An 18199-nucleotide genomic window follows, 5' to 3' on the forward strand; every position below is an offset into this window, starting at 1 on the left:
TTGCTATTAACTGTTTTTTTGCCTCTTAATTGAAGTAAAGTTTGTCATAACTACAGACTGCAGCTCCTGAAGCCAGGCTGATGCAATGATGTAAAATTTATGTGTGTGTCGGTAAACTTTGCAGTTTTTAACAATGCTACATGTTGAACACATTCATAAATTTGGGGTCAAAAAATAATTCTTCATGTCCAATAAATTGAAGTGTGCACAACTGATCTATTTAGCAGATCTAAGAATTAGCAATTGCTGTTTAAAGCACAGTAAACTTGTGGGTATGTGGTAATAAAAGCTTTCTTCTTTGCAGCAAGGAAGTATGTGTGTTATATAAAGCTTTTCATTGTATTTTCCATTGTAAGTGGAAAATGTAAATGCTTGTAATTTTTAAGGTGCTCCATGTCTTTCCTCTAAACAACATGAATATTTCATGCTTCTCCACATGTAGGGGTGCCTCTTTGTTGTCTTTGATACTCTTAGTGATGGTGAGGTGTCCACATTCATGGTGCTGGAGTTCCCATCACAATTCAGTTCAGCAATGATTGAGCAAATTTTAAGAAGGGTTGCTGGCTACTCTCCCATAAGGGTAAATGCAGTGCCTTGTTCTGCATTCTGTACCAAATTTTTCAGGGCTATGTGTAAGACAGTGGTAGGCAGATTTTCTGGCTCAATGTCAGTTGTATTCTCTACTGCTTTTGTACAAACTGAACAAGGGGTAAGGAAGTGAAGTACATGAAAGATCCTGTTTATAATGTATATGAAGAAAAGTATATTATAAGCTCCACGAGTGGTTGATGATCATTGTTCATTAATTGCCAATTTCTTCTTTATGCATTTTCCAACCTCTTCAGTTGTTTATCTTCATTAGTAACTTTGTATTTTGCACTGTATTTCCCCCTCCCACTCTCGTGTTACTGACTGTACGTCCTGATAGAGAAGTGAGGAGCAAATATTTACTTTACAGGAACATGGTGATGAATTACTAAAATACATGACTGCTTATAAGCCATATGGAGAAATACATAAAGAAATAAGATTTGGAGGAGAATGTCATCAATGGACTTTTTAGCAGTTAGTGCTTAAATTAGCAAGTAAGCTGGTAGGTTAACTTTCAAATTCTTGAGCCATTCCATTTATACTGTCATGTTTTTGCTTCTTTTTGTTCCTGCCCATCTTTTCCCCACCTTTCCAATTGCTACTGCTTCTACGAAAAAGGTATGAAAAATGAAAAATTAAGAAAAATAGATTAAGACTTCTTAACAGGTTTGCAAAGAACGTGTCTGCAGGTGTTTGGTTTGCATAGGTTTTTGTTTCATGGCCGAAATACAAAACAAACTTATCAAGGTAGATGACTCAATGTTGTATCCTAGGGTTTTTCTCTGGCAATATCACAGTGTTTCTTCATGTCAGCATAAATGCTTTGTTCATTCATTTGTATTTGCTGAATATTAGAGTTAAATTACCATTAAAAAAAAAAAATCGAAATCTATTTAAAATTTGAATATCTTAAAATACATTGCTTTTATTTAAAATAATTCCAAACATCAATTTCTTTGAATATTTGCTCTTTAATGTGGGAACAGAGTGCTTAGCACTGTTTGTTGCATTTGACATTAGTTATTTCTGTTGCCCTTAATTTTTTTTTGTTTCTCTGTTTATTGTTTGCCAGAAGATTTGCAGTTTCCTCAGTAGGTTGCAAAAAATTCAGTTCTGTCAGACCCAGATTTTTCTTTTCACCATCATGGTTATGTTTGGTCATAACCGCACTGTCTTCATACTATTGTAGGAATTATTATTGCTAGAATACTGCTATATTCTTTAACTCCCTATATTCTTGGTGAACAGAGAAGTTAGTAGCTGTTCATTTATTCTCTGCCCCATTTAGAACAGGTATTTAGATTTAGAACAGGTATGGTATTAAAAATCTGGACTTCTACTGTGGTAATGTTCATCACTCTGCCTCCTGTTTTCTGCCTTCAATGAGTGCGTGCCAAAAAGACTCCTGAGCATATTAAACAATATTTTTTGCAACTCGCTGTAGAATCCCACTATGAGTGGTCTTTTAGGATGTTTCATAACAAGTGATTAACTTTAAAAGTCTCTTTTGTCTTTCAGATGATAGGAGGCAAACTGTGCTCCCCTTAGTGAAATCATTCTGTGAAAAGTCCTTCAAAGCTGATGAATCCATCCTAGTTTCCTTATCTTTCCATTTGGGAAAACTGTGCAATGGATTATATGGTAAGATATAACATTCTTTAAAAATAAAAAATAAAAATGAGGGAAGGTCAGAAAATTTGAAGCACTTGGAAAGGTATTCAGAACTCAGTTAATTGGATGAGCTAAGAGAGAAAATATAGCACTACAAATCTGAAATCATCTATCCAGTACATATCGGATTTTGTGAATTTGCACCTAAGATATCTGTTGGTTTATTGCTCTTTTATGTTTAAACAGGGACAGAAGTGGAAGCGTGATGGCTTTTGTTTATTGGTTTGACTGATTTATTTTGATACCTTCTTGGTTATTCTGGTTCATCTGAGTTGGATGACTGAATTTTTGTAACTAGTAGTCTTTGACAGTGCAGTATGATGTTAACTTTGTATGTTCACTTCTGTGCTTGATTTTTTTTTTTTTTTTTTTTTTTTTTGAGGCATGAAAGAAAAAGTGCAGCCCATAACGAATTTCAGGGGAGAATGGAGATCTAACAGCATGTGGGTTCCCAGCTACAGTTGTGACCCATCATGTACCCATAGTTTTCTGTACCTCAGCACTTTGTGCATGGAAGATCTTTCTGTTATAATTCTGCCCACTTTTATCCTTTGTCCAGAACTTACCTGGGAAGGGGCAGCACACACATTTAAGCTGTAGAGAATTTCCTCCTGGACTCTTAAGCCCTTTGATATTTCTTGCAGATCTTAGAAAAGTTCATTTTTTGGTCAGGTTTGAGACTATGAAGCTAAGCTATCAGCTGCTTCACTACAAATAGCCTGAAAGGGCTATTCTGTAGTGCCAAAGTGTTGTTTACAGAACCCCAGAGTCAGAAGAGTCCATCCTGTTTTTATCATGTATTCGCAATCTTCTTCTGACTTTAATTGCTGATCTCTCTCTACACCTCTGTCTAACTAATTCACATTTTGTTGAATTGTTACACCTTAGGAAAACTGAACAAAATGAACAGGCAAGACATTCACATGTTGTGCAAGCCAAATTGCTGCTTATATTGTTCACTTTGAAAAAGTCTTTTTTTTCTTTTTTTTTTTTTTTCCCAGTAGTCTGCAGTAGTTTAATGTTATTTGTTCAAATACAGGCTATGAACAGAAGTAACTCTAAAGTTGAGGTTTTGTTTGTCTTCTTTAAAAAGACTGGTGCCTATTTAGTCTTTCCTGACACATCTGAATAAGCATGGTACCCTGCTGTTGCCTCTTATCTGTTCTTCAAGCAATTTTGAAGCAACTTTACAGATATCTCTTTGGTTATGAAAATCTCAGCAGGCATGCCCTTTTACTGCATCTTCTGCTATTTGCAGGTCTTGTTAACCAGTACTAGAAGGAAAGGGAATCCGTTCAAGAGGTTTTGCTTTTCCTGTGTTGACTGTTGCTTGTTTTCTTGTTTCATTTTTTGGTGTTTACAAGTAGATTTTGTGATTTTTTTTTTTTTGTAATATTTTTTTTTTTTTTAAACCATTAAGTTAATCTGAATAATCAATCTAAAATTATATGGCTTGCTCTTCCCCTCTCTAGCTGTTAAATGCTAGCATCACTTCTGCCTTTTTCCAGTATGTTATGGCACTCAATGATTTCATCAGCTAGTAGTTTTCACACTCTGAAAATGGAGTAAAGATGAAAATTCTGTTAGTTGAACAAAAAATTATATTTGCAGTCCTGCTGCTGAATTCTTGATTATTCCAAGAATTACGTAAACAGAAATAAAGATTCACTCCATAATAGGTAGCTGTCATTTTTCTTTAATCATCTTTCCTGTATAATTTGTACTGATGATGCAGGGAACAAAACATGGCAAACTTGATAGATTTGCAAATGATTTTTGTTTCTTGAGCATTAGTAGTAGCATTTCTAATGAGAAGAGTAATCTTATTCTTATTTTAATTTTGGAGGCATTTTTACTCCTGAGCAGCATTTACGGTTTTTGGAATTTTATAAGAAGCTTTGTACACTGGGCTTACAGCAGGAAAATGGACACAATGATAATCAATTACAACTGCAAACTCTGGAACAGGAAAAGAAGTATATTTCAGTGAGGAAGAACTGTGCTTACAATTTTCCAGTAAGTAGTATTAATTTCAGATTAACTAAGTTGTGTCGTGCATATAATTCACTAAATAGGACTGCAAGAAGGACAGAGAAAGTATTGACAACAATTGTACATTATTAGCTAGATTCTAGCTCTTCCCTGGAAAATTCAAGTTAACATCTTGAATTAGAGGTTGAACAAAAGAGTTTCCAGGAAAGATTCATCTTTGGAGACTCAAAAAACTATTGGAAAGTTTTGACTGAGAGATTACTATTTCAAGAGATAACTGATTTCATTCTTTCATAGAACCATAGAATTGCTCAGGTTGGAAAAGACCTTAAAGATCATTGAGTCCAGCCACAACCTAACCATACTACCCTAACTAACAACCCCCACTAAATCATGTCCCTGAGCATTACATCCAAATGGTTTTTAAACACATCCAGGGATGGTGACTCAACCACCTCTTTGGGGAGCCTATTCCAGTGCTTAACAACCCTTTCTGTAAAGAAGTTTTTCCTGATACCCAACCTAAATTTACCCTGGTGCAATTTAAGGCCATTTCCCTTCATCCTGTCACCAACTCCACTCTCTTTCAGGTATAAAGGTAAGCACCTTTCAGATATTGGAAGAGAGCAATAAGGTCTCCCCAGAGACAGGATTCATATCTGTTTTCTCCAAACAATTTGCACAAAGTCCTTGAGAATATGCCTGTGAAACAGGGTAGCCAAGTTTATATGAGGTTGTTAAATCTACCACTCATACTTTTGCATATCTGTTTTGTATTTTGACATACGATGTTTATATTTGAATAAACTAAATCTGTACCAAGAGCCAATAAATGGGTTATTTTTACTCTACCTTTTAAAGATAAAACCAACTATGTAGTAGAAATCTGTTGGTTTAGTTGAGCAAAAGCAAGTGATGTACACACACAGTTATGTTGAGATTCAGATATTTTAGTGTTTACTAAAACATTGTGTTGCTCTGGTCTTCAATTGCAGCTTCTGCTAGTTTACTGAAACATTATTTATAAAAAAGCTTTTATTGCTTGTGGTTTTAATCTGTCTACAGAAACAAAGCTTGCAGTCTGGAAGTCTGTACAACCAATTTAGTCCTTAATTCTTTAACTTATCTGATGCCTTGTTTTGACACGGCCATCAAAAATATCACACTTTGTCTTTAAAATCACAACTTGTTAACTCCCAAGTATCTCACTCATTGTAACTCAGTATTTTTTTCTGATAATCTCTGATTAGCAATACAGTTAATAGAAGACTTTATTTTTCTACAGGCCATGATGGTTTTTGTGGATCCAAAGAACTTCCATTTAGAACTGTATTCTATATTCTTCTGCCTTTGTCATGATCCTGAAGTTCCAGTCAGATATACCATGGCCATAAGCTTCTATGAAGTATGTCTACAAAAATTCTTTGTTGGTTCTGAAGTGTTTCTGTTTTATGTTTTGTTCTTTAAGTTCATGTTTGTAACTGTTCAACCTATAGAAGAAGACTTGTAAAAACTTGCTAAAATGATTAATTTCATCAGAAGTGTTCAGTGTCTTCTATTATGTAATTATAGCCCATAAATACTTCAACCTGTTGTGCAACATTGTCTACAAAACGGTACTGTGAGGTTAAGAAGCAAAACTAAAAGAAACTAAAGATGGTCTAGTACCACTGACAAAAGCGACTGTACTAATTAGATTATTTGAAGGTTTTGAATGCTATTATAAAATAATGAGACAGACAGGAGAAAAGGAGCTTGTTACTTCTGTCCTGAAAATCTTTACATCTAGACTGCAACTATGCTGTATTATCTGAAGACTATTTGCTTGTATTAAGTCTAAGTTAAACACTAAGTCTAAGTTAAAATTTAATATGAAAATACTTGGAAAACTGTGCAGACCTAAAAGCACATATATTCTTATTATTCCACTCAATTTACATAAGTTTCACTTCATTATTTTCGTAAAAGTTCAAAAAAAATCTTTGCGTGTATATTATTAGAATACGGTATGAATTGCAGAAATGAATATACACTCTCTTCTGAATGTTCCAATCCATATCAGAGATCATCAAGGTTTTCATCGCATTTTACAAAGAATCTTAGTAATGAAATCCTCAAACTAGCCTTTTATGCCAGTTTGTAGTTGAAGAAAATTGTAAATTAAGCAGCTCACTGAAAGTATTTAAATAAAGAGTAGAGAAATAAATGAATCATAGAATCACCAAGATTGGAAAAGACCTTCCAAGATGACCCAGTCCAATGGTTCACCTACCACCAATATTTCACCACTAAACCATGCCTCTTAGTGCAACAGCTAAATATTTCTTGAACACCTCTAGGGAGAGTGACTCAACCACCTTCCTGGGCAGCCCATTCTGAGGCCTGAGACGACCTTATTTCTGTCATCTTAAGAAATCTGGATAGGTTTCCATTTCTCTGTGCTTGTTGATGCCTTCTCTTAATAAATGACAATCCAAGCTAATTATCAAGATCATACTGTTAGCATATCATTCTACATAACTTTTTATCTGATGTATAGCACTTTTAGGGTTCTGTCTGAACATATATAAAATATACTAGCTCATTAAAAAAAAAAAAAACAAACGTAAAATTATACTTTAATCTGAATGTACATTTAGTGCCAGTCAGTGTATTTTTAAAACCATGACTAAGCAACTTCATGACAGCCAGATGTCAGCAAGTTATGGCATTCATTGATGGCTGGGTATGCTTTTCAATAACTGCCTGTAGCTGTTTCCTTGAAGTTTAATCTTGATTATAGAAGATATTATCTTCAATTGGCTCATATAAACAAGGAAAACCATTAAAAGTCTTAAGCTAAGTATGCACTATAGCAAAATCTCATTCCTGAAGTTTTTCTCATATTCACTATAAAACCATTTTTTGCAATTTGGAGATGGACTTGTAGTATTTTTTAGAAGTTTATATGTGATTTAGGAATCAAAAGAAAAACAGAACAAATAATTTAGGAGTGAAAACTTCAAGCAGTTAAATGTTAATTTTTTTCTTCTTAAAGTGTGACATAGCATTAAGACTAAAACCATATTTGTCAGTTAGGTAACAAGTCTGTTTCTTGTTCCATATTGTCTGTATAAGCATATTTTTAGTGTGATCAACAGGGAAGTATGATTTTAGAGGGTTGATAGTAAAAAATTGTTCTGCTGACAAGTAAGCGCATGTAGGGTAATCGCTGTAGTGCCAGGGAACTAAAGTATGGTTTACCTTGTTATCTTATGTCTTTTTTGTTTGTTTCCTTGTATGTTTTAGGTTGCTAAGCTTTTAAATTCTGGTGTGTATACAATTCAAAAAGAACTGGTTACCCTATTACAGGATGAGTCACTGGAGGTAATACGTTTTCTTTGGAACTTAATTTTGCTTGTTACACTGAAACGATCGCATCCATGTTTAGGAACTCTGCAGGAAGATGAAACAGTAACTGCTCACAATCATGAGCAACTTCTCTTTCTGTTTCCTGCTCTTCATAAGGATGCAAGCGTTTTGTGAATGGAAAGGAGGAAAACAAGGTGTTTGAATTCAGTTAACCCACACTGCATTAATTTGCTTTTCAGAACATTCATTTTAGATGGGTTATTATTTTATTATTTATTACCTTACAGATTATGTGGAAATATTTTCTCTTGATACTGCATTGAAATATTTCTTGTCAACATTCCAGGTTTTTACTTTCTTTTATTTGTGTTTCTCCAGTAGAAGAGATGAAGTTGTGTGTGATTCAAAGATCAACATTTTTAGAAAGGATTTCGGTGCAGAACCTCTGGCCATTCCAGAGACGGTTCAGTTTAGTGAGCCTTGTTTTCAACCTATGTGAAGAATGAATCACTTACAGACAGTATAGCAAGAATTGTTTGGATTGGTCTTTTTTTTTTTGTGACAAAGTTGGACTTTCTTCTGATACCGGTTCTTGACCATTTCATGCTGGTTTTATTTATTTGTTTTTCTATCTATAGGATCTTTGGATATGGCATGGCAAATTGAATTTTCCTTTGACATGCTGCTTTTTATTTTGGTATCTTCTGTTAGGCATCCTCAAGGGAATTAAGAATGTTTGTAGAATATCTACTTATAGCTTACGAAATTCTGATCTGTTTTAAAAGATTTCTCAACTCCGGCACTGGAAAGCTGAGACTCAGAAGCAGCTGGTGGTTTTGAAAAATTTCTAAGTTATGTAAATAGTAAAAATATTCAGTGCTACAGAAATCCAGACTGGTAGCAAGTAATATTTAGTATATACTTTTATAGTCTAATTTCAAAACTAATTTCTGATCTTTGAAAGCAAGATCATTACTAACTACTATATCACTAATAAAGGCTAAATATTCTGTTCTAATTTATCAATGAATTTATGCTGTGATGCCTGTGCTGTTCTGCAGCACAGCTGGAGAAATCACAGTGCAAACTGTTGCCATTCACAATAAGTCTCCCTCCAACCCTGATAGAGTAGCTGTATTAAACGCCAGCATGCCAGGCTGGCAGCAAAGTCTTGTGGCTTTTATTTATTTATTTATTTTTCAATTGGTTGGAAACAGAAATGCTGAGGTACTGACAGGCTGACTCTTGTTCTTACCCCTGCTATCAAAATGGTTCCAAAGAATGTTTATCAATCAGGTGATAGGCACTTTATATATAACAATATAAATATAAATATATTTTTAAAAACATAAAATTGCCTTTAAGATTTAGCTGGCAAATATCCAAAATACATTTCTTCGTGGCTGTTAAGGCTGTTACTTAACCATCTGTGAAAGACAGATCTTTTAGAATGCATGAATGTTCATTTTTAAGTATTGTACTCTGGATGTTTCAGAAATCTCTGAGTGTGGTATTGATGTGAATCAAAACTATAATTCTATTTTTCTAATATGAAACCTATAATACTTACATTTCTATATTAAAATATCAATTTTAAATCCCTGTCCTCATTAGTACAACTAAGTATAAGTTGCATCTTTTTTTACAAAAAAATAATCTTCTGCATTGATGTAAGAGAGCAATAACATAGGAGATGTCAGCAGGGATATTACTGGTGAGAGACATAAATTGACACAAGTTAATTTATAAACCTCATTCATGCAGCCTTTCTTTAAATAGGTTTTAGATGCTCTGGTAGGTCACCTTCCTGAAATCCTTGAGCTAATGATTAATGGAGGAGAAAATAGTGGATCAGAAAGCAAGGTGGGTATTCTCATGTTTCATAATTTACTTTCTAAATGTAAATGGAAGGTAGTAGGAAAGTCGTTTCAGGTGTGTGAGGATCATTCTTGATCATTTTCTGCTTTGGGGAAAAACAGAGCTTTTTTTTAAATATTTTTTTCTTGTAAAATTTAATACAATTTTTTTTTGAAAGATTGGATTTAGTGTAATGATGAACAGCATATCTATGCTCTTTTTCCAATTAAACACAGATTAGCTGAAATAGATCAGATTTTGCAGCAGAGTCATTAAGTTGAATCAAAATTAGCAATATTTAAAGAGAATGGATTCACGTTAAATGAGTGACTGTTAATACCAGTTATTTATTTGTTTATTTTGCATATTGATGTGGCATCTACCTACAGTTGACTTTTCAGACACAGTTGCTGGCAGGAGGTAGCATATTTCCTGAGGTAAAGGTACTGAACTAGGACTTCAGAGATCTGAATTAAGTTCTCAACTTTGCTGATTTAATTTTATTTGGCTCTGGATGATGGTTTATTCAGGAACTCCTAACATGTAAAATGGAATGTAAAATATCATGTCTTGTTTCAAAATGCTGTTTTAAACATACTTCCCAAACATACAGAAAAACTGAAATATTCCAGCAGACCAAGATCTGAATGTATTTTTTTCTCATTTGGACACAAGTTGAAGATGTATTTTAAAATGTGGATTTGTCAGATGATTGTAACTGTAAACATGTTATATATGTGACAAGTGCATGTCAAATGTGCTAGTGCATATTTCACTTAGCTTAGTTCAAAAGACAATTTATCTTGACTATTATAAAATCATTGCCTCTTGATGAGAAAAGGTGCACAATTCCTTTCAGAATGAAGTGAGAAGCTGAGAAGAATAATTGCAAAGTTTGAGAGCTGAGGAGAACAAAGGGATTTATTTGGCTTGAGAATGAGAAGACAGGAGGACTGTTTTTGTCTTCATAGCTGTAAAGGATATTTCAAAGGGAGCACTGATCAGTTGTTTCTCTTTGTGAGATGAAGGGGCTGGAAGTGAAGGTGTGTTTATTTAAGTGCCAGAACAGATTTTTAAGTAGTTACCAGTAGAATTTACTGTGTATGAGAGGCTGTGTAATCCTGGTCAGGTTTTATTAAAAGAAATGAGACCTACTGGAAATGGTCACAGTGTAGCTGATTCTGGCTGAGTAGAGGAAGTAGTTGGCCACTTAAAATCTTTCCTTCCTTACATTGTTGTGCCTTGTTTTTAAAGCTTAGTAATGTGCCATGCAGGTAGAAGGTGTAAAATTATGTTTATATTTTTATTTCTAGTTACTGTCTATTCCTGACTTGATTCCTGCATTGACAACAGCAGAACAGAGAGCAGCAACTTCCTTAAAGTGGAGAACTCATGAGAAGTTACTACAAAAATATGCGTGTCTCCCTCAAATCATATCAAGTGATCAGATTTATTACCGTTTTCTTCACAGAATGTTGACAATCATTTTGACAAATGTGAGCCTGCCTCTTTCTGGTTCTTCATTTTTTTAAAGTATTTAGAGCACTTACTACTAGGTATTTTTAGCATTATGTTTAAATTTAATTTAATTTAAATATTTCTCACTGCATATGCGATATCAGACTGTTTTATTTCATATAAAGCTGAAAAAATGCTGAGAACTTCTTTCCCCTAATTTGGGAAGCAAAATTTGTATTGACAAGTTATTGTGTTCCTTTTCTGACACTCTTCTTTCCTTGCTTTGTGCTCATTATCAGTTTGCTTTTAGTAAATTGAAAATCTTTTTCCTAGTTTCACTGATTACTTTGCATCATGTTCCATTCTTAGCGAGAAGACTTTAAGTCTAAAAGTGAGCAATCATTTAGAGCTACTGATCTGAAATTGTAGTGAATTGATTCAAGAGTAAAATTGTTCTAAGAGATGTTGTAAGTTATGTTTTCAAACGCCCACAATATAGCAGATGGCTTCCAAACATGGAATAATTTAAGAATCCGATAAACAAGTTAGAAAGAATAAAGAAATGTATCATAAGTTGGCTAAAATTCCTTTTTCTCACTAATATTATGCCTATTTTATTCTAAGATGCATATAGGCTGCTCCAAAAGTAATGCCTCCTATTTATATGTGTTGGAACAACAAACAGGTACATAGAGAATAATAACACTTTGATTGAGCAAAGTCTCAGCTGCAAAGCACTATTTTTCAGTATAGTTACCACCATTAGCTGTGCATTCTGAGCCGGCATGCCATGCTCATAAATATCTGCACCATTGGAGGTGACCCAGTTTTTTACAGCTGCTATGGTGGAGTCATTGTTAGGAAAATGTTGTCCATGCAGTCCATCTTTCATCAGCCCAAACAGATGGAAATCAGAAGGTGACAAATCCAGACTGTACAGTGGGTGTGGTAGGATACTCCAGCCAAGATTGGCCCTCTGCTCCATGGTCTTTAAAATGGTGTGGAATCTGGAGTTATTATGTTGCGAGAGAAAGACTATCTTTTCTGGTTTGATGCTGGAAGTTCCAGAGTTCCTTCAGCTTAGTCAGTATTGTGATGCAGTGGTCAGAATTGATGGTCCTGAGTTCCAGGAAATCCAGGAGGATCACAGCTTTCCTATACAAAAAGACAGTGCACTTGTCTTGAACTTCTCCTTTGATGGAGAATTCACATCATCGCTCCATGGAATGCCATATTGACTCCAGCTTGTAGTGGTGACACCAGTTCTTGTCACTGGTAATGATGTGGTCCAGGAAACTGCCACCTGCAGCCTCCTAATGGTTCAGTGGGTCCTGACAAACTTATGATGTTCTTTCTGTTTCTGCATGAGCCTTCACTGGACCCACCTTCAGCAAACTCTGCAATATTCCAATGTTACCACCATCTTTTTCAAGACATTAAAGATGATATTCAGTTCCATATGCAGTTCGCGGGTTTGTAATTCTCTGATTTGCATGGATAAGCTGATTGAGTTGCTCTGCTTGGAGACTGGAACCTCGATGATCCCAAACCCTGAGCATTCTATGGTTCATTTTGTTGTGTGACAGCTGTATACAGCCTTCTAGATGCAGTTTGTGTTTCATGTTACAGCTACCACTGCTGAAACACACCACCCACTATTTCATTTTTTTCACATCCACAGTTTGGTCTCCATAAATGTTCAGCAAGAATCAATGAATGTTAGTGAGTACCATTCTTTCCATGTGGATGAATTGAATTCTGCACCTTTGCTTTATCTGCTCCCATTTTTACCTTTTACTCCCATGTCAGGTGCCATTTTGTCACAGTGTCTCTCTGCTGCCATCTGTCTCATGGCAACAAAATGTTATGGAATATTGGTGGGAAGGTTCAACTTCTACCATACCACCACCATCTGCCTCTGGTGCTGTGGTCCAACATCACAAAATAGGAGACATGACTTTTGGATCAGCCCTTGGATTACTGCAATGCTTAAATGCTTTATATTTATTTTTGTAAAGGTGAAATGGAGATTGAATCAGGATTTCTTATTTAGCAACAGAAGTAAAAGGTGAAAGTTCAAATAAATCAATAATAACTTCACTAAAATCAATGAATAAAGCTTTTATTTCTTTGGTTTTGCCACTGGTATTTGAATTAAAACATGTATAGTTAATAACCTGTATCGGCATAATCTTCACCAATCTGATTTTGCATAACAAACATAACTTGATTGCTAATAGATACCGAATAACTTAAGTTCTTCCATAACAACTCTGTATATTGACAGGCTTCACAGGAAATGTATTTGAGTTGGCTTCTGTTCCTAATCTTCCATTCTCCTTGATAGGCTGCTCTTTTCTAAGCTAAGTCCTGGGCTTTATTCTCAGGGAGAAAGCCTTGTGGGAAGTGAAGATAAAATGGTACAACATAAATTGTACTTGATTGAAACATATGGAAAATTAAAATTTCAGGACCAAATTTCCCAGTAAAAAAATAAGTGCAAATAGTTGCACTTACAAAGGAGTCTGTTATGGCAACTCTAAATCTATTCAACTTGAGAAGAGTTTGGGTTATAAAAAGTAATAGAAATCTGAAAAGACTGCATTTGTAGTTAAAATTGCACTGAAGAAACATGAAATTTTGAATGCCTGTTAATCTTGACTGTGTTTTCTTTATTTCTCTTAAGAATGTCCTCCCAGTCCAAAAAGCAGCTGCTCGAACTCTGTGCGTTTATTTACGTTATAATCGCAAACAAGAACAGAGGCATGAGGTTATTCAGAAACTGATTGAACGTAAGACAATTTTTCCTTGTTTGCTTAGAGATGCGACTTAGTATTGGCTGAAGATCAGTTTATGGTTATATGCTTTCAGTGTAATTTCCTGCCATCATTGGTGGGATTGCACTTAGAAGATATTCGGTTGCTCACTCTTTCACCACTCAGAACAAAATTTGGATGTGCGAGGAGTATGTTTGGGTGAAAGAACTGGGAAGAGGCAATGTGGGAACTGATAATGTACCAGTGCCCCTCCAACCCTACCTCTCTAATCCAAAACTGTTCAGCAAGAGGTGCTGCAGTGCATAACTGAGTTTCTCCATAGAATTATGATTCTCTGAAGGCTTCAACATAAGAAGTGCAGAATAAAACATCCCAGAAATTAATTTTTGAATAGGTTGGTCAGATGAGTATGTGGAATTTCTGGCTGATGTAAGTGGAATTTCTGGCCAATGTTATGTATTTTAAAGACAGATTAGAAGGTTCAGTTATGCTCATTAACAATTTTTAATGTTTGCCGGGTAATTTTAATGTGCGTGACATCATCTGAAAGGCATACCAGGCTTTGTTCAACAAAGAAACTAGCTCATTTGCTATTTTTCATTTTTTCAAGTGATTAAAGGAACAGATTAGATATCTGAAAAAAGTGCTCACTGGCAGAAACGGTTACTGAGTTCAGAGCCTAGGCTTTCATTGAAGAGTGTCATCTTTGAGTCAAATGCTAACCTTTGAAATGTGTTCTAGCTGACAATAAAAATGTTTTACAGATAATATTTGTGGATTGTTATTTTTCAGAACTGGGCCAAGGAAAAAGTTATTGGAACAGACTTCGTTTTTTAGATACTTGTGAATTCATTATGGAACTCTTTTCAAAATCATTCTTCTGTAAATACTTCTTTCTACCTGTGCTTGAGCTTACACACGACCCAGTGGCAAATGTGAGGTACTGTACTAAAAGTATGTAACAATATACAGGGAAAAAAACCTAAATAATACGTTAACAAATATTATGTTTCCTTATGGCTTGTTTTAAATAACTATGCCTAAATAAGAATGTACAGTGCCTTATGTGTGACCAGTTCTAAAGTTGTGGAGAAAAACGTATGGGCACGACATTAAACCACAGAAGCAGGTCAGTCTGAGTGTCTGGGGTGCTGATCAAAAGTGCTGAGCTAAAGAAGACAGCACTAAGTAAGAAGAAAAAAATAAACTATTTCATGGGTCTGAGGAAACAAACTTAACTTCATTTTCCATTAATTTCCATCAATTTCAACATACTGATATATAAAGATAAAAACACAAGGAATTATTTCAGTGGTCATAGTTTAATAGTGAACATAGGCTTTATCTTATGTGGAAGTTTTCTACTTCATTGTTAAAGTTAATTGAAAAAGAACAGGAAGATATAAGAGAATTTAGTACGTTTTTCATTTTTATGCTGTATTTTTTCTTTAATTTCATAGTGACTTTTTTTTTTTGGTGCTGTTCCCTAAATAGCCTGAGACCAGGCAGTTCTGAGACCAGAAGAAAATTTTATTTTGGTGTTCTTTTGTCATGTATTTTGTGTGATTTTGCACTTTTGTTTCTGATGTAATTCATGTTGTCATCCTTAACATGTCTAGATATCTAATAATGATGACCAATGTAAGCATACATGTGTGCATTCAGTAAAAAAAATCCCTAATTTTTTGTCATCATAAGTAGCTTATGGCTTTTAAAAGCAGTTCAGCTGAACGCTCTACTGACGTATTATTAATATTTAATGGAAACTTTAATCGACTTATAGTCCTTTACCTATGTTCTACCATAATTCTTTGTGAAGGTTGAAGTATTTTGAAGGTATAAAAAACAGGAAAAAATTGTATAAGAAAGATCTTTGAATATTGATCATCACAAAGCTATCCTCCCTGACACAGGACTGTCTCTGAGCACAGATAGTACAATCTGAGAAAGGCAGAGATTATCACCGTATTGTCTTTCATTTTTTTACATTTAATTCGTCTAGATTAAAACAGTTTGCAATGCAGTTGCAGTCAGGTCAATTGCAGAGTATTTTGTTTCTCTTAAATGTTTGAAATTCTTTTTATTTAATGCACAGTGCCTTTCAATTTTATATTTATAAAAAGCAATACATACATTTTCCATATAACCTGTTCAGAAGCAGTATCTGCGGATTAAGGCGGATCAATTACTTCAGTCCTCATGGAATTTGGTTTGAAAGCTCCCACACTTGAGTTACACAGAGGCACTGTAATGACAAATGAAACTTCACAGCCAGGTTGTCAGACCAGAAAGGCTCTTAACTTTGAATTTTGTTCTGGGTTAATTTGTATAAATAATTTTTCTCCCTGCATTTACTGCCTTCTAGAATTGCATCCTCACTCCATATAGCAACTCACAACTTCTACTGGGTATGTAGATCCTTTTGAAAACCTAGAGATCAGCTTATCTTCTGAGGTTTAAAAAAATAATTAAAAAAACCTGTTCAACTGCAAATATGTGACTGCGGTCCCAGTCTATGAACAAGTTTTTTGAAAATATTTTAGAATATCGGGGAAGAGTGTGTAAGCAGAAATTGCTTCTGAATAATAACGCCTAATAATTATACGACTTGTCTTCAGAGTTTAGGTTTTTAGAGTCAAATGGTAGCATGCAAATCAAAAATTAATGTTTATTAAACTATCTGTATCAAAAGGTGATTTTCTTTTCCTTTGGTAGAATCAAGCTGTGCTATTTGTTGCCAAAAGTTAAATCTACTCTGAAGATTCCCACTGATAAACATTTGCTTCAGCAGTTGGAGTTATGTATACGGAAACTTTTGTGCCAAGAGAAAGACAAAGATGTCCTGACTATTGTAAAAAGAGTAAGCAACATTTTGTATTGGGGTTACTGTTAAAAGGCAAAGATGATCAAAGTTTTCCTTTCTGTCTCTTAATGTAAGAACAGGAGACTAAAGACCTCTAGTGACTATTTGTAATTTTGGACAATTAAGAGAAGATGTAATGCGTTCTGTCAAATTTAAGAGAGGTGGTGTTTTCTTGGTTACATACATTGCAGTTATTTTCTAGTGACTTGAGTTAAAGATTGTGTGTCAATTAAAAATAGATATGGCTTAAGACAGGACTAGGATGACGTAGTAAAAAATCATCAAGAGCCTTCAAGGTAAATGTGTTGGGCTAGTCATTTTATCTTACAAAAATAGAGAAAGCATTTGCAGGACTTTCAAATGTTACAATACCTTTATAAAGTAAAATTCTCACAAAACATTAAGTCATGTTTGTGCTCAGTCTCAAAGAAGCTGTGGAGTAGCTAAAATAAGTAGTTCTCTCATGGGGCCAGTCTGCAGGAGGGACTGGATGAGCACCTGCCTGCTGTGTTATCCTTTCAGTCTTACTTCTTAGGCCTCTGCTCCAAGCTCCCCTTCAGTGTATTTTGAGTTGCGTTTTGGTGGTCTATTAGTCCTTTAGTGTGGGGCTTAAGCGGTGCTCTCAAAATACTCTGACATTTCTTGAAATTAAGCATTTGTAGCACAAATATTGAAGCATAAGTTTCAAATGTTTAGGAAGAAAGGACATGGTTAATTTTGAATACCACTATTCTAAGCTTTCTCATCTCCACATATCTGAGTTGGAAGTGTGGGTTGCTGTTAAGGATAAATAATACTTTGATTTTCTTTATAGACAGTGTTAGAATTGGACAGAATGGATATCTCTTTAGATACTGTAAGTACTTACTAGTTCTAGTATTTACTAACTACTTTTTATTCCCATTTTCATGTAGTGATTTTTTATTTTTATTGATTCTATTTTGAAGTTTCAGAAAAGATTTTACGAAAATGATTTATTGGACCAAGAAAAAGAAAGACAAGAACATCTCCTTTTGGAAATGGTATATTTTATCAGTACGATGTCTTTTCTTTATCTTTTTCAGTAGTTTGTAGCTAAATATTACTGAGGCAATAATTTTAAGGCAGGGAAGGCACATGTTACAGAGAAACAATTGTTCACAATCTGTGTGTTATTTCATTTTACATTTTAAAATAAGGGTAAGTCCTCCAAAATATCACACAACTTTTTTTTTCTTTGCTACTAAATTTTCACTATGTCAATTAGAAAGGTCGATTGGAATTACTTAATAAATATTCAAACATTATGCCTCTGTAGTTCTTTAGTCCCAAGAACTACAATGCACCTTTGAAATCTTCAGGGAGCTTACTGATTTGTCAGGTATGTATGATGTAATAAGTTCGATAATGAATGAAACATGTCAGAATTCATACACAGCCTCTGTAAGCAAATCATAATATCTTTTTTTCTACAAGGATGCTGGAGAGGGTGATGTAGATGTTACAGACTTCCCTGTTAGCCAGAAAAGGACATCTGCAACCTGACCAGAGGGAGACTGAGTGTAGGTCTTACAGAAAAAGGCTTAGGATTTGGAAGAGAAGTCTGCAGAATACTTCTCCTGCTTACAGACCTAATTATCATCAGCTATGACTGTAAGCA

At 34.6% G+C, this 18199-nt stretch overlaps 1 protein-coding gene across 7 annotated transcripts in view; it reads left to right on the forward strand.

The window, feature by feature from the left end:
- PPP4R4 (protein phosphatase 4 regulatory subunit 4) overlaps nt 1–18199 on the forward strand; it is a 63479-nt gene that overhangs the window by 35248 nt on the left and 10032 nt on the right. For 3 of the 7 annotated variants that reach the window (XM_052693632.1, XM_052693627.1, XM_052693631.1), the window contains 11 exons: nt 2110–2232; nt 4109–4278; nt 5540–5659; nt 7543–7620; nt 9385–9468; nt 10776–10958; nt 13607–13712; nt 14490–14637; nt 16413–16557; nt 17375–17416; nt 17508–17582. In XM_052693632.1, coding sequence (XP_052549592.1) covers nt 2110–2232; nt 4109–4278; nt 5540–5659; nt 7543–7620; nt 9385–9468; nt 10776–10958; nt 13607–13712; nt 14490–14637; nt 16413–16557; nt 17375–17416; nt 17508–17582 — 1274 coding nt within the window. Of the gene's footprint in view, nt 1–2109; nt 2233–4108; nt 4279–5539; nt 5660–7542; nt 7621–9384; nt 9469–10775; nt 10959–13606; nt 13713–14489; nt 14638–16412; nt 16558–17374; nt 17417–17507; nt 17596–18199 lie in introns of all 7 variants that reach the window. The other 4 variants (XR_008209093.1, XM_052693629.1, XM_052693628.1 and 1 more) reach the window with 4 other exon arrangements.

This window comes from Tympanuchus pallidicinctus, unplaced genomic scaffold (genome assembly GCF_026119805.1).
Source record: "Tympanuchus pallidicinctus isolate F22 unplaced genomic scaffold, pur_lepc_1.0 scaffold3, whole genome shotgun sequence".
NCBI classification, from domain to species: Eukaryota; Metazoa; Chordata; class Aves; order Galliformes; family Phasianidae; genus Tympanuchus; species Tympanuchus pallidicinctus.